Here is a 16,822-nt window from a genome sequence, read left to right as displayed (position 1 = left end):
CACCTGAAACATCGAAGAAGCAAGGGGGCCGGCATTATTTACAGTTTGCGACTCCTAAACCAGCGACTTCACAGTCCAACACCAGAACCAATCTTGAAAGTTTTAAGAGCAAAATTTGTTTCCTCTCTTACCTATGGACATTTAGTCTTCCCCGGCGCCTTCAACAAGCTCCTCACGAACCTCCAAATGTCCACCTACAAGAAGGTTCTAGCTCTCCCACAACAGGCCAGGAGAGCTAGAGTAAGGCTGGAGCTGGGCCTCATCTGCGCGGACATCACCTGCTCAGGGGACTTATTAAAATACTATATTAGTACTTTGCGTGCCTCTGCATCGTCATTGAAAACCCATACCAAAACAATCTTTGAAGACACTGGCTCCCCATGGCAGGCACAGTTGGCAGCAGCTACAAGTCTACTTGAAATAGAAGCCCAAAATTTGCACAATCTGGATATCCAGGCAACAGCCTGCAAAAATACAGTGAACACACAGGTCCAGAGAATATCCTCCGAAAAGGACCAGGAGAGCCTACGCCATCAATCCACTCTTTCCACACTGGACGCCTCTTATATCCTGGGAAAACCTCTGTCTTATTTTGAGCAAGGTCTTACAGTCCAGGCCCAGAAAAGAATCACCTATATGAGACTTCTAGCACTGCCCATTGCGGACTTCAATCCATCCTGGGGCCGGCAAGGCAATTCAGTTGTCTGTCGTCTTTGCAGTTACCACCGTGAATCTTGGCTTCATCTGTTGTGTTGCTGCCCAAAGTTAGCAAGAGAGCGGCACTGCCTGGTACTCCCAATTTGCAGGTCTCACGTCTCTGGACAATGCGGAGAAGTTTCAGACTTTTGCTTCTCTGCCAATACAACTCAAACAGTGGCCCGATTAGCGAAATTCACAGATGCAATCCGGGCCTCACTGACACAAACTATCAAGATACGAGACGTAACTAGTCGGCCACCAAGCTAGAGCGACTAGGATCCAATAATTTTCAAAACATCAGTCCTGTGTCTACAATAAACCTAGAGTCCTGCTTCGGTTTACAGTCATTAAAAGCTCAGGCACACATGTGAACAAAAAAGGTCAAGCCCAGAGGACTTAGTAAGTTAACTCAGGTACTCAGCACCGAAACCAGGAACATTCAGTTGTTTCAAATGGCCAGTCATCAAAATAAACATTGTTATTATCGGGTACAGGGCCCATCTAAAAGGACGCGCTAACTGGGCCACCAATTGCAGGAGCAATCTCTGCGCACCAGCACTTCAGTTCCAGCGTGGACAATTGTTTTTAAGATTTGTAAGTTTTAAGCAAACTCATTGAGTCTTTTAAACTTCCCGTTCTTTCTCCTTTTTTATAGCATACTGTAATGATAGTATATTGCAATGATTTTAATTAATTGAACAATAAAGTACAATACAATACCTCATTAAGATTTTTTAATTTACCTATTTCCCTCTTTCTTTCGTGTCTTAAGGCTTCCTGGACAAACTTGGGGCTATGAATACAGTACTCGAGGGGATACAGAAGTCCCTGGATATGTACTTGGAGACTAAGAGACACATCTTTCCACGCTTCTACTTCCTGTCCAACGACGACCTCTTGGAGATCCTGGGGCAGGCACGTAATCCTGAGGCTGTGCAACCCCATCTCAAGAAATGCTTCGACAACATCAAGTCCCTCAAAATCCAAAAGGTACTTGCAGCAAAGACAAGGGAGTATCCAACATTCATTACACATACAAAAAACACACTTCCAACACAATGCAGTCTTGTGGCTTCATTCAGTCTAGTTCTGAGAGGGATACAACCTTTGCAAAATTAACTGTCCCTCACTGGTACTGGTAGCCATTCTTGTTTGTGCAGTCTTTCCCCCAGTAGCAGATGACTTGGCATAAATAAACACGGGCCCCCTTTTGCAGCATTTTTATCGTAAGGACTTTGCATCTACTTGTTTTGTAAGTAATAGTGCTGCCTTTGGTCTTGCCCAGATCGGAGTGAGCAACAAGTCAGAAGCTGCAGGAATGTTCTCTGCCGATGGGGAATACGTGGAGTTCACCCACCCTGTTCTGCTGGAAGGGCCAGTGGAGGTAAGCATATTACTTTATGGTTAGCTGCTTGTTCTGTCAGTGCTAAAGTTGTCAAGTGGAATTTCCTTTTTTTAATCATAGCATGGACAGGAATGGGTTCCTCTTCTCATTGGCCTTTTGATGTATCACTAATGTCACAATCCCTGTAGGAAGGGATGCACTCAGGCAATATTGTTTGCCAAGAGGTAGACAGGGCACTGGTATAGGTAAGAGACAGCTGAGTCTGGAAATAATTAAACAGCAAAGGGTGTAAAATAAGGAGGATAAGAATAGTGGACTGTGCCAAACCTTTATTGACAGGCCCACTATTTTTGGCCTTGTCGCTGAGAGAAATGTACTCACACACTGACACAAAGACACATACTCCTTCAAGAGGTTCCTCAGCTTCAGTGGTCACTTCTGCATTCCATTTCTGATAGTGAAAGCACTCCAGGTGGACCGAATTATCCATAGTGAAAGCACTCCAGGTGGACAGAATTATCCACCATCTTCATTCTAGGAACTTTATTTATAGTCATTAGACTTAGAGAAATTCCCTGTTGCATGCGCAAACCTAGGAACATTTAAATTCCATATTTGTCCATATAATCAAATTCACAGAATGGCAATGTCCATATGAGATATAGCACCCTTCAGAACAGCTTATCCAATACCACAGTTGCTCAGAAATGTAGGCTGTTTCTGTTTAAAATAAACCCTGTAAACTACGGTGCTGCATTTGAAATGTAAAAACAGGCTAAATCTGTTTTCCCCAGTATTGGAACTTTCATAGATTCCCATGCTTTGTATCATTCCCCGTCGTCAGCTTGGGACGACGGGGAATGATACAAAGCATGGGAATCTATGAAAGTTACCAATACTGGGGAACCAAAGTTACAGGTAAGTAACTTGTTTTCTTGCCCCAGTATTGGAACTTTCATAGATTCCCATGCTTTGTATCATTCCCCGTCATCCCAGGCTGATGACGGGGAATGATACAAAGCATGGGAATCTATGAAAGTTAGAAAAAAGAAAAGTAGAATGGGGGTCTAAGGGGAATTAGTTTACCGACCCTGACATCTCAGTACCCCTATTCAATTATGGCAACAAAAGAAGAAGAGATGTCCGGTCTCGAGGAGGAGAACTATGTGTACTGTACTGGATACTAAAGAAAACTAGGAATAAAAAAGCAACCAGAAGAGGTAACACCAGGCTGAGAAACTCCCATCAGCCCACCCTTCTGGTGGAGCATCATCATGTGGGATTTAGATGGTAAATCCAAACCTCGCCCAATCCATCAATTGATGGTGATAAGATGGATATTAAAGGTAAACTCTAGCCAGAGTGTTTCTCAAGTGGTGCTGATAAGGTGCAGTGCTGTGGAAAAAAGTAAGTGAGAGTCTAAAAATTACTACTAGGGCAAAAAAATTGTTTAATCAGGATTGTCCTAGTGTCAAGATTAAAATAACGCCTGGTAGTCTGAAATTATAACTACACAATGGCGCTGTGCAGGAAGGTCAACATGTTTCAGCCAAAACAGAAACTACTGTCCAGCTTTCTTCAGGACCAAAAAAGATGGAAAAGCTACTGCAAATGTGGAAAAGAAATGTGTAAAAGTGCATTTATTAAGATTCATTTCATCCTACCAGGAACTTGGATCCCCAATGTGCTCTGGTAATAATGAATATGTTGTTCTTTCCTAAAAAAGAAAAAGAGAAAAATGCACAAACGCATAATATGGTTGCTTACATATATCCACGTGATCATAAAGAAACAGTACAGAAAACACACAAGCGAAGGGAAAATCCACTTCGCTGTTCAGAAGTAGATTTAGCTTCTGTTCTCATCAATCTTTTAAATTTAAATAAATTGTGAAATGTATTACTCACCCAGCGTTATGTGTGAGATAGCCTCACCTCACCCAGCAACCGCTCGGGAATATGAGGCCCGCTCTATTATGTGAAGAGTAAAATATGGACATAATCAATACATTTTGTTATTGTGCCTAGCATAATCGCTCAAGTTTCTTCACATTTAAATGACCCAGTCGTTTGAAAAGGACACCCTTATAATGACCTAGGGGGCTGACTTACGACAGGGATTGGCTGATGGTGCAGAAAAATCTACACTATGGATGAGGGAAAGTTGTCAAAAGACCCCTGTGGTGTTTTGAAACATTACTCAAAACAGAAATATAAAGTAACACAAAAATGAATAGAATCAAGTATTTTATCAAGGTATCCGGGTCCTAAATGATAAAGGACTAAGGAGACCTCCTTTCCAGAAGAAAATAAAATAAAACAAAAGACTACGTTCTCCTTGTATGAGCGTTTATCCAAGAAAGAGCCCTGGACCTACCTATCCGTCGGTACCCCTCTCTGGCGTCCTAGAGGAAGTGGAGGTGACGGTAGGGCACGTCGTTACGCTATTTATACTGCATTTAATTGGTTAATTGAATCGATAAATGCCTCATTGGTCAACGCAATAGACTCGTGTCATGTCTATCAGTGTGAATGCGCAGTGGTCATGCCGCTGATCATGCGGCGCATGCGTTTGTAACCGTCACGCAAATAAAGTATGCATTTCAGAATTAAGAGTCTTGTACGTTTAATGCACATGCGCAGTATCGCAATGTTCGCATCAACGAACGGCGCATGTGTTCTTGTGGTGAGCCAGGATATATCGCACTCAAGCGTGATTCTAAAAGTGCTTGAAGCAAAATTTGCGCATGGCTACTCTGCATCAGGCTCAGTGTCTGATCTACGGCGCATGCGTGAGCGGAAACTAGTGGAGTTTCACTTTCAATGACCCGCTATTTATCTCAATAACCTGTTGACAATGTTGAAAAGCACTGAATTACAGCTAATTCTTGGCTGTAAACCTAGATTCAATCAGTCACAGAGTGATGTCTCGTAGATAGATTAGTGGAAAAGATTATCGGTTATAGAAACACCGTTGCCAAATTAAAGTGATGATAGGCAGGATAGGTGTCTGTACACCATATAGATAAAACATCAATTTAACAAAGTCTCTTAATATATCCAAAGAAACCCTTTGAGATGGGGCTGTTATTTTATAAAAACAAAACAGTTTTTTTTTTTTATAAATAGATGTTTCTTTTGAGTGCTTTCTTCTATGGGCACCTGCACTGGAGGACATCGAGATGTAGGTAGGTAGTGTCAATACTGCATGTGCAAAATTCTCCAAACGCAGTAGAGGCAAGACACCTCATGATGGAGTATGGAAAACTGAGAACATATGTTAAGGCCAGTGTTTCAATGTATTCAAACTACAATGATATCCACGGAATATCATCATTCAAGCCTTTGCTGTCGCTTCTCAATTTAAAAATCCATTTTTGTTCTTTCACAAACAGGAATCTAGACACATCGCTTATATGTGGTGGAATATAGGGGTGTTCAAGAATCACCCACTTCATGTCTTCAGCTGTATGTTTCAGAGATAGAAAATGATTGGTCAGGCGAGTGGACTGTTTGTGACACCGGATAGTGCTTTTGTGTTCACTAATCCTAAGCTTGATTTTGCGGGTTGTGTGACCAATGTACCTAAGTGAACAGGGACATGTTATCATGTAAATTACCTTCTCTGTGTTGCAATTCGTGTGTTTTTTGAGTAACCAGGGTCTTCCATTCCGAGGTCCACTCTATCTGTTTTGTAAGTCTGTGGACACACGCTGCAAGAGCCACAGGGATAGTGACCCTGGACTGGTGGAAGGTTCCAGAGCGTATTGATGTTGTCTGTTGTTTGTACTCTCGGTCTCGTATGGACCAGGCTGTCACAAATGTGAGCCTGTCTAGTGGAGCCTTCTCAGGCCACTTTTCCAGCAGGGCCTCTCGGTTGTTATTGGATGCCCATTTCCAAGCTTTTCTTACTAGATGTTTAGGATATTGTCGCTCTTGTAATTGCATGGATAGAGTTTTTGCATGTTTATCAAAAAATGCTGTAGAGGAACAATTTCTTCTCACCCGCAGGAATTGACCTACGGGGAGGTTTTCACGTAGTGCCCGTCGGTGGTGACTATTGAAAACAAGTAGGGAGTTCCTCGCCATTGGTTTAGTGTAGAGTTCGCATTCAAGTCTATCTCCTTCTGGAAAAATAAGAATATCCAAGAAGGGGAGATGGTCATGGCTGAACTCAACAGTAAATTTCAGAAATTGGTTTTGTTCGTTAAGCCATTTGTGAAATGATCTAATCTCTGAGGGTGTGCCTCGCCATACCAAAAAGATATCGTCTATGTATCTCTTCCATAGCACCACCTGATGGAATAAGGGGTTGCTATGGTTGAGACCACAGTCCTGTTCAAACCGGTGAACATATAGGTTGGCGAGGCTAGGGGCAAAAATACTCCCAATAGATGTACCTGAGGTTTGGAGAAAAATCTGATCTTCAAATTTGAAGAAATTTTCCATCATTGCTATTCTAGCACACTCCATGATGAAATTTGTAGGAGTGATACTATCCAGATTTCTTGAGGTAAGCAGTTGTCTGATTGTCTCAAGAGTCTCCTCCTGCGGAATGCAGGTATAGAGGGACTCAACGTCGAAACTGACCAACAGGTCAGTCGCGGCGTTAAACTCCACCTCTGGGTCTAAGTCTAAGGACGTCCGCCGTATCCTGCAAGTAGGTAGGCATCTCCTTTACGAGCGGTCTAAGGAAGACATCTACAAAAGTGGACAGAGGTTCCAGTACAGAGCGGATCCCCGAAATGATCGGACGTCAAGGTGTGGGTCTAGTTGCCTTGTGTATTTTCGGTAGGCAATAGAAGCCGGGCATGACCGGGTTCGATGTTACCAAGAATCTTGCTTCTTGGGGTGTGATCCACCCTTCAGCACTGCCCTAATCTACTAGAGTTTTAATCTCTGTGATTAGTCATGAGGTGGGATCACTGGGCAACAATCGATAGGCTTGGGTGTTATTCAGTTGTCTAAGACATTCCTCTCGATATGTAACCGCATCCATAATCACTGTTGCACCCCCCTTGTCCGCTGGTTTTATAATTATTGATTGATCTTTGGACAAGTTGGTAAGTGCATTTCTTTCTCTGGTTGAGAGGTTCTGAAAGCTGTGTTGATTGGTATCATAAAGGGCCATGATATCATGAGTCACAGCCTGCTCAAATGTTGTCACCTGCGAGGGAACCTGGTGGGTGAGAGGAGTGAATGTCGATTTGGGACGTAGTCCTGTGTTGGTCAGACTCCCGTCCTCTGTCATTACATTTTCATTCTTATTCTTGAAGAAGAAATGAAGGCGTACTTTCCTAAAAAAAATTTCAAGCTCGCATCTTGTTTCAAAGGGCTCGTCCCTGTTTGTCGGGACGAAGCCTAACCCTTTTTCCAGTACGTCCTGTTCGTCAGGTGTCAAACTGCGTGAACTCAGATTAACCGTTAGGTTTCGGTCGCCCCTGTGCTGGGAGTTTGTTGGGCCGCCCTCCTGCTCCGTGTGTTGGGGAATGTGGGGTCCGTCTCCCAATGGAAAGTTTGTTGTCCTCTTTTTCTGCTGCGACTGTGACTTCGGCCTCTCCCTAAAAAAGACTGGTCTGAGAAGAACTGAGGATGTTGTGGAAAGGGATTTATCTATTGTGCATAGGGTGGTGGTTGAAAACCCCAGGGTCCTGGGGGCCACCAAGGTCCTGGGTTCTGGTCGTTGCCCTGCATCCCTCCTCTCTGCATCCCTCCTCTCTTATAGAATCTCCGTTGTTGGCCACCCCCTCTATTCTGTGTGCCAGCGGTGTTTGGGGTATCGGAATCACTAGAGTCGAATCCTGAGGTGGAATAATTGGACCCATAGCGTCTTCCCTTGCTATTATACTCGGGTGCCACTAAATTATCGCTGGTGTATGGATAGATCTTAACCAATGAAAAACGGGCTAAATCCTTCTTGAACTTTTCAATCTTATTAATAAGGATATTGTCTCTATAGTCCTTATTGGTTTTGTTCGTTTCATCCATACGTTTCTTAAACATAGTGCTACAAGTGGCTTTGATCTGGCCTTCCAGTGTCTGGATCTCTATTAAGATGGTATCCGCTATTCTTTTGGCGGTACTAATGATTAGTATTAGCCAGTCTCGCGTGCACCGCCACGCGATCAGCGACCATTCTCGGAGAAAGTCTTTGTCAGTTAAAAAAAGTCTGGGTGTGTTGGTTACTATTAAACCTGTTGGTGCACATTTTCCTCTTAGATATTCCGCCATTATCAGCCATGTATGGAAGTCCGTGAGTGCGTTTTTTTCAGATTAAGCAATGTCAACCAATCATCTTTTGTTGTGCTGGTGGTTTCTGGTAAGGAGTCTAGAATACTAGGGTTGTTAGTCAGAATGGAGTTTAAAACCTCATCATCAAATGCCAACCCTGCAAAGTCAGCCATGGTCAATAAACGTGGTGTCACATACAAATCAGCTGGGTGAGCAAAAAGGGGGAAGAACAAGAGCAGTTCAAACCCGTTTGTATATAAAGACCCGCAACTGTAGTTGCTCTGAATACTAGAAAAAAGAAAAGTAGAATGGGGGTCTAAGGGGAATTAGTTTACCGGCCCTGACATCTCAGTACCCCTATTCAATTATGGCAACAAAAGAAGAAGAGATGTCCGGTCTCGAGGAGGAAAACTATGTGTACTGTACTGGATACTAAAGAAAACTAGGAATAAAAAATCTATGAAAGTTACCAATACTGGGGAACCAAAGTTACAGGTAAGTAACTTGTTTTCATATCATTGAGGAAAAACACAACCAGGTAGGCTTTTGTACTAAAAGTGTGAAAATAGACTGCTGTTCCTTTAAGAGGCCAGGAGCTTCCACCTCCCATAATACAGCTTCCTCCCTCAGTCAGTTCTTTTTACTGGCTTGTGAGAGAAGGATCCCAGTAGAACTAGAGGTTTTCACATTTCTGTTTTTTTCAGAGAGGTTTCAAAAATCATTTTTATAGCTTCACTCAGTGTCCTTTAATGAAATATACTGATTGAAGCTGTATTTCTCCATTTTCCATTGGATTTTCCAGTCAGGATGTCTTAAATAGTTGTGCAGTGCCCCTCATGTGGAATGAAGAAGGCAGTACTATTTGATGTGTCTACCACCCTTTAATTCTACTAAAGATTGTGAATATGCCTAGAATATTTAAAAGGACATTTGAGGATGGAGAAGGCATCAAGCTAAGGGGTAAACTTAAGGATATGATGACAAACGATAAATGAGCAAAAACAGGCATGAGAAACCATCCAGCCACCCACCCCCAGATGAAGACTTGTAGAGATAAAGAAAAAAGCTAGCAAAAGAACACAACCGTATAATTCTTGATGTCGAGGATGTCGATTTTGACTTCATGAGCTTTGGCGCCTAAATGTTCGCTTTACAAATCCCAGGCAAGACACTATCACAGGTAAACCATATCATCGATGTTTAAGCACTCGAGGTCGAGAGATCGTAAGTTGACAGTAGCTCCCTCACCTTTGAAGAATTGGCTGAGACAATCCATAGCCTTCTTAGCATCTGTCGGTGCAGTCTACTCTGCATCTTCAATTTTTTTTAAATATATTTTTATTTTATACCACACAAAACAATTGCATTCAATATCAAAATATAATTACATTTACAGTAGCAGGCTATGAGATTGAAGTATAACTGAGGAATAACTCACATATCTGGCAGGCATGTGCAGCAGAAGAAATTACACTCCATAGGAGTTTGCCAAGTATGAATCACCGTAATAATAAACGGAGTCCCTTTGCAATAAACAGGCCTGCCAGTGTCATATAGCGATATCCATCCTCTCACCATGAATCTAACAGCACTAAATGCAACCCCTAGTCCTTCCCTCCTCCCCATTGACGTAACAACTATATGTGATCGATGGTGGTAATAAGTCACAGCTGTGTAGATAGTGAATGAATACAAAACAGCAAATACGGATGCAATTCTCTGTTGTCAGAGGTAGTTCCCATGTGAGAAACCAGCGTAGTCGTCCCAATAGGGTAGTGTATCCCCACAGGGTGGCGCCTCTGACCTGCCTGATTCCTCATCGGAGTCAGTATCTGGGATTTTCAATAACTGTACTAGTGCCTCCCAAACCCTTGCCATCTCTAACGCCTTGTCGCTTTCAATGTGGGCAGCCACCTGCAGTCTCGTGGACCCCTCACATTACGCCCATTTAATAAACCCAGTTCGCCATCTCTGAAAACTAGGGCCCTTCTTGGCCTTCCAATGAGCTGTAATCTCCCTCTTCGCCAACAAACGCCCCAAATCTATAAACTTACTTGTTACCTTATTCCTAGAGGTGTGGGGGAACCAGTGCAAAAATAAAGGCTTATAGTGTATTCTATGTCCCTATCCATGACATCACGCAAAAGTGTTACCACCTCCTCCCAATATGTTCCAAATTGAGGACAACTCCACATCATGTGACAAAAATCTGCTCCTACTGTGTTACAGTGTGGGCACATTGCCGAATTCACATTAAAGTATTTACTAATTTTTGCTGGCGTAAGGTAGGCCTGATGGAGAATAAAAAAATGCACCAGTTGAAAGCGCACTTTCCTGGTGCTTTTCCATGCACGCTGCACCAGTCCTGCCCACGCCTTCACAGTAATTTCGTTGCCTAAGTCCTCTTTCCACCACCGTCGGAGCGTAACCAGTGGGGTCAGTCTTGTGTGTCATTCGGCGATGTAATCGCCTTGATGGTACCAGCTGCCAGGACTATGTATTGGCAAGCCATTGAGGTTGGAGGTTCTCTGAGTCCCATCTTCCAATGCGCCTGGATGGCAGTTATAAGTGCCAAGTGCAATAAATAGTCCCCACGAGCCAGCTCATATCTGTCCAGTAATACCTCATAAGGAATCACGGAGCCATCTTCATAGAGGTCTCCTATGGTGGCCAACCCCCTCTCTGCCAGGGCAATCAATGCCTCCCAATTACCACCGTGCGGGAAAGCAGTGCACACCGTCAACGGAATCTCAGGGGTATACGGCTACACTATTTGTGCTCGCCACTGACTTCTGTTCCAGCAGAGTTTAAACATCCCCATCTCTTGAGTGAGAGAGGTGGCCGAGAGCGACAATTGCAATAGTATTCTGGAGAGCGTTTGTCTATCAACCTAATTCCCCTCTGTGTCGCCAGGGCTCCGGAACATCCGTGCTACTGCCTGATTAAGCCACTGCAACACCGCCGCTAAATAATACTTCTGATAGATACATCTGCCAGTGGATTCCTCACCTTGTGAATATCCCCTTGCACCAGCAACATTCGGAAATTCTTTTTCGTAGCCTCGCGCCGACGTGGACTTGGACGTCATAGAGACACGGCATCGCACGCGACTCCGCTGGCGTCACCAACGCCGATAATAGGCCCACGCCGGCGTGATGACATCAGTTCCCTTTTTTCCGCATCGTCGATGCTAACGGTTTCGGGAATCTCAGTAGCCAACTGGTACTTTGTTGCCCTATTGTTACCGCTTTCTGCTTCTTTGTTTCTTGTCTCTTTACAATGCCGACAAAGAAGACCGGCTTCAAGCCCTGCAGGGAGTGCGGGAAAATGATGTCCATAACTGACCCGCACGAGGACTGCATTTGGTGTTTGAGCTCTGATCACGATGTGGATAGATGTTCATCTTGTCGGAAGATGAACCCGAAGGCCCTGAGGGTAAGAGAAACCAAACTACTGGTAGCAAAGCTGAAGGCTGGGAAAGGAAAATCTTCGAGGTCTCGTTCTCGAAGGGCGAGGTCGAGGTTGAAGTCAAGATCCGGATCTCGAGAGGAGTCGTCTTCGAGGTCCGCTTCAGACCATGCTTCGAAGTCGAGAAGGAAGCATAAGAAGAAGAGGCATAAGTTTCGACGTCGTTCCGGTAAGGAGTCGGGCTCGAGGTCACCGAAGAAGGTACGTTCTAAGGTGGTTCGCTGGATGTCTCGGATCATGAAGGTGAGGCCTCGCCTTCGGAGTCACGGGTACAGTCGCCGACTCCAGCTTCGAATCCGTCTCTGGCGCCGTCCCCGGCCCGAGATGAGGAAGAGGTTCAGGTGGATGTGGATTCTGCGCCTGTCGAAGAGCCGAATCCGAACCCTCCACAAGACCAGCCTGAGGTTTTTCAGCCACCCTTTCCAGCCCCAGGCCAGGACCCATCGGCGTTTTTGAACGCTATGTATGGCGTCTTTTCAAGGGTGTGGTACCCCTCTGGTGCACCTTTGGGTCCCATGGATCCTCTGGCCTTCAATTTAGGAGTCCCTCACTCCTATCCTCCTGCTCCATTTATGCCCTATATGCCGGCTCCGACGCCGCCATGGCAATATCCGGCTCCGCCGAAGTCGTCGACACCGGTTCCGGCGTCGCCCGCTCCAGATCAACCTCGAGGGCATCCCACTGAGCCATTGGATTCGGTACCGACGTCGATCCCGGCTCCGTCGGAGCCGTTGGTGGATCCGGCTGCAAGGCGTGTAAAGGAGAGGTCCAGAAGGGAAGCACAACGCCTTTTGGAAGAGCAAAGGTATATAGAGTCACATCCTGAGATGGAGGAGGGTGAACTGGAGGAGGACTGTTTTGAGGAACTGGCTGACGCTGGTAGCCTGGATTTCTCTCCAGAGTGGGAGTTGCCATCAGGCTCTGATACACCTTCTAAGGACGTACAGCCTTATCATGTAGTGATGAGCAAGGCGGCGGAACTTCTACAATTGACATTGCCAACAGTGGAGTTTAAGTCCAATCTCCTTACAGAAGTTTTGCATTCGCCTAGCTCTGTGGTAGAACCATTGCTTCCGTTTAATGATGCCTTAATGGAACCCATTTTGGAGGTGTGGAAAAAACCACTGTCAGCTCCTGCAGTATCTAAGAGTGTGGCGAGAAGGTACAGGTTTGCACCTGAAGACCCTGCTTTTTTGACGTCTCATCCATCACCAGAGAGTCTAGTCATACAAGCAGCCTGTTCCAAAAAGAATGTGAGTGCCTTTCCTCAGGTCCCCGGTGATAAGGAGGCAAAGAAACAGGATCAGGTGGCTAAAAAGACCTTCTCCTCTGCAAGTATGGCGTTGAAGTCAACTAATGCCACTTGCCTGATGGGGAGGTATGTGCATGCCCTTATGGATACTATGCGTACTATAGCTCCTAAGATTCCTGATGCCAACAGGAAGGATTTTGAGGAGGTAATATCAGATGCACAGGCTTCAGCACGCCAAGTGATACAGAGTGGTCTGGACACTGCGGACTCGGTGGCACGTATCATGGGCACTGCGGTTGCCACTAGAAGATCAGCTTGGCTGAAATCCTCAGACTTTTCGGCAGATGTTCAGGGGGCTTTGCTGGATCTGCCGTTTGATGGATCTGGTCTCTTTGGAAAAAAAGCAGATACGGCCTTGGAGAGATTTAAAGACAGTAGGGCGACTGCTAAATCTTTAGGTCTCCAGATCAGAGGTTCTTCGGCCAGGAGATTCAGGAGTTTTGGTCGCTCTTCCTTTCGGAATTACTGACAAGGTCAGCAGCAGCAACAACAACAGCAGCAGCAAAATTCCATGTACAGATCTTACAGGGGAAAGCAAAGAGCGCGTCCTCGTGGACGTCAGGCCTCTTCCTCCTCCACCTCCTCCAACCCTCCAGCCACAGAAAAACAGCCCTAGATCCGCCATTCAGGATCATGTGGGTCCAGTGGGGGGTCGGCTTACCCATTTTCTACGGGATTGGGAATCGGTTACATCAGATCTTTGGGTTCTCAATCTCGTAGAAAATGGGTATGCCCTTCCCTTTCGGGAATTCCCTCCCAATTACCCTCCTTGCCAAGGTTTTTGCACGGAGGAACACCTGTTACTCCTGCAGGAGAAGGTTCAGACTCTATTAAGAAAGGGTGCGATAGAGGTGGTCACAGAGCAGGAAAGGGGTCTGGGATGCTACTCCCGGTATTTCCTGATTCCCAAGAAAGATGGCAGACTTCGTCCAATCCTGGATCTCAGGATCTTGAATCTCTATCTAAAACAAGAGAAGTTCAAGATGCTCACCCTTGCTTAGGTTCTTCAAGCGCTGCTGGAAGAAGACTGGATGGTGTCGCTCGACTTGCAGGATGCGTACTTTCACATCCCAATCCTGAAGTCGCACAGGAAGTATCTCCGTTTTACGGTGGGATCGCAACACTATCAGTTTGCGGTCCTTCCTTTTGGAATTACTACTGCGCCTCAAGTCTTTACCAATGTGATGGCGGTGGTGGCAGCACATCTCAGAAGGTCGGGGGTTCCAGTATTCCCCTATTTGGATGACTGGCTGATCAAAGCAGAGTCGTCAGAGAGAGTGCTCCAACATCTGCAAGAGACAACCCAGTTGTTGTACAGGTTGGGTTTTTCGATAAATGTACCCAAGTCTCACCTGGTGCCCTTCCAGCGCATCCTGTTCATAGGTGCTGTACTGGACACAACTGTATGTCGTGCATTCCCTCCTCCTCAAAGGATTCGCGACATACAGGAAATGATTCCTTTATTTTACAATGGAGCGGTCGTTCCAGTCCTGAAGGACCTTCGTCTGCTCGGTCTGATAGCTTCCTGCATTCTGTTGGTCAACCATGCACGCTGGCACATGAGGGCGCTCCAGTGGTGCCTCCGCAGGCAGTGGTATCAACACAACGGCGATCTCAGGGAGTCAGTGAGGATCTCCAGAGAAGCTGCGGCGGATCTGTCTTGGTGGGGCGTGGAAGGCAACCTGTCTCAGGGGAAGCCTTTTCAGCTGCCTCCTCCGGTGGCCACAGTAATGATGGATGCATCCACTCTAGGGTGGGGTGCTCATCTGGGGGACCTGGAGGTCAAGGGTCTTTGGTCTCCAGAGGAAAGGTTGCTTCACATCAACCTTCTGGAATTGCGGGCGATATGTTTGGCGCTCAAGGCCTTCCTCCCTTCCCTTCGCGGTCGGTCGGTCCTTGTCCTGACGGACAACACGACCGCGATGTGGTATATCAACAAGCAGGGAGGAGTGGGGTCCCAGTGTCTCTGCAGAGAGGCTCTGCGTCTCTGGTCCTGGGTTCAGGACCATCAGATTTGTCTGATGGCAAATCATCTGGCCGGAGTTCTGAACGTGCGTGCAGACAGTCTCAGTCGGCAGTTATCAGCCGACCACGAGTGGAGGCTTAACCCGGAGGTGGTTCGTCACGTCTTCCGGACGTTGGGGACTCCTCAGGTGGACCTGTTTGCCACTCGCGAGAATGCTCACTGCCCGTCTGTCAGGTGTCAGCAGCGCCACGAATAATTAGCCACTAACCTTAAGTACGGCCAGCAGGAATGATGCCGTGAAGAGTAGTTCCCAACGTCCCCTAAACACTAAACTCTCCACAATGTAACTACGCAATGGGTAGTAAAGTATTCAAGGGAAAAGGGGAATGGGACAAAATAACAAAAGAATCCTGTTCTGTCACAGGAATAGGTGACCGTCTTCTCTACACCCTGTGGGACCTCTGCATATATGGAAGAAAAACAAGAACAGAATGAGAAGTACAGCGCACTCACACTCACACCAGTACCCAGAAGAAGAAGACCCCTATCCTACTTACAGGAATGTAGTCCCTGGTCTTCCTCCAGAGGACAATGATAGAAGATAATCTCCGACTCTCACTGGGCACGTAAATCCCTGCAGGGAGGAAGGGTCCGGGAGAAGCACCGTTATGAAGACTCTAGCTTGCTGTGAGAGGAGAGCGCCTTGATGCGCAGTCTCCGACTCTCACGTAGTTCACCTCTCTCCAGAGGCGACTCGCAACTGGAAAAGGTACAGTGTTCAGATCCCCTTCACAATCCAGAAGACAAAGTAAAGGGCAAAACAAGGAAAGAGTTTGATTCGGTTTCTGCACCGAAACGGAAAGCACCATGGGCGTAGAGATGCGTTGCAGGAATTTCAGAGTTCCGACTGCAGGGAGGAATTCTGACACGCTCCCCAGCCGCGCTCAAATGTTAGGGTCTCCTGTTCAGCTCCTGTGAACACAGACTCAGGCTCCACTGTTAGCGTCTCCTGTTCAGCTCCTGTGAACAGAGACGCAAGCTCAAAAAAGGTTCCTCGGTAATTACCGCAACTTCAATGTGAAGTGCCAAAGGGTTCAGGACATCCGGTCGTGCTTCACACCAAAGCGTTCCAATCCCGGCAGAAATGTAATCTTTGGCCAGACTCAGGACAACGAAGAAACGGCAACCAAGTCCATAGCTCGCAGGCAGTTTGTCAAGCCCCGTTTTCACTGGAGGCGGGGCTTAAGTAGGAGTATGCTCCTTCCTGTCATACTGCGAGAGGCCCCTAAGCCTTGTGGGATATGTAGTCCCTAATGCAGGCATACGTGACAGGCGAAACCGGGAAAGGTGAGGGCTAAGGGCGTTATGCATACTCGTAATCATGACACCGTCATTCTGCAGTCTCCAGTATCAGATGCAAGGAGCCTTGGGGGACGCGTTTCAGTTGAGTTGGGGAAGACAACTCCTTTACGCGTTTCCTCCCATACCTTTGATTCCTCGGGTTCTGGGGAAGATTCGTCAAGACCCGGCCCAAGTCATATTGGTCGCCCCGGATTGGCTAAGAAGGGTGTGGTATACAGATCTTCGCCACCTCTCCTCTCACTCGCCGCCCCGTCTCCTTCACAGGGCAGACCTCCTCTCTCAGATGGAGGGGCAGGTTCTACACCCCCACCTCCAGACATTACACCTTCATGCCTGGAGATTGAACGGGGCAACCTGAATTCCTTTTCTCTCCCACAAGATGTGGTGGATGTCATTCTTTCAGCTAGACGTGACTCCACTAAGTCCTCTATCCATATAGA

The 16,822-nt window shown here is 46.2% G+C and overlaps 1 protein-coding gene across 2 annotated transcripts in view; it reads left to right on the top strand.

Moving 5' to 3' along the window:
• The window catches only part of DNAH2 (dynein axonemal heavy chain 2), a 3,497,426-nt gene that overhangs the window by 1,021,964 nt on the left and 2,458,640 nt on the right, over positions 1-16,822 (top strand). For both annotated transcript variants that reach the window (XM_078670326.1, XM_078670327.1), the window contains 2 exons: positions 1,472-1,689; positions 1,985-2,083. In XM_078670326.1, the coding sequence (XP_078526452.1) occupies positions 1,472-1,689; positions 1,985-2,083 (317 nt within the window). The remainder of the gene's footprint in view (positions 1-1,471; positions 1,690-1,984; positions 2,084-16,822) is intronic.

Source organism: Lissotriton helveticus, chromosome 12, assembly GCF_964261635.1.
Source record: "Lissotriton helveticus chromosome 12, aLisHel1.1, whole genome shotgun sequence".
NCBI classification, from domain to species: domain Eukaryota; kingdom Metazoa; phylum Chordata; class Amphibia; order Caudata; family Salamandridae; genus Lissotriton; species Lissotriton helveticus.
This window is presented reverse-complemented; position numbering and strand designations above follow the sequence as displayed.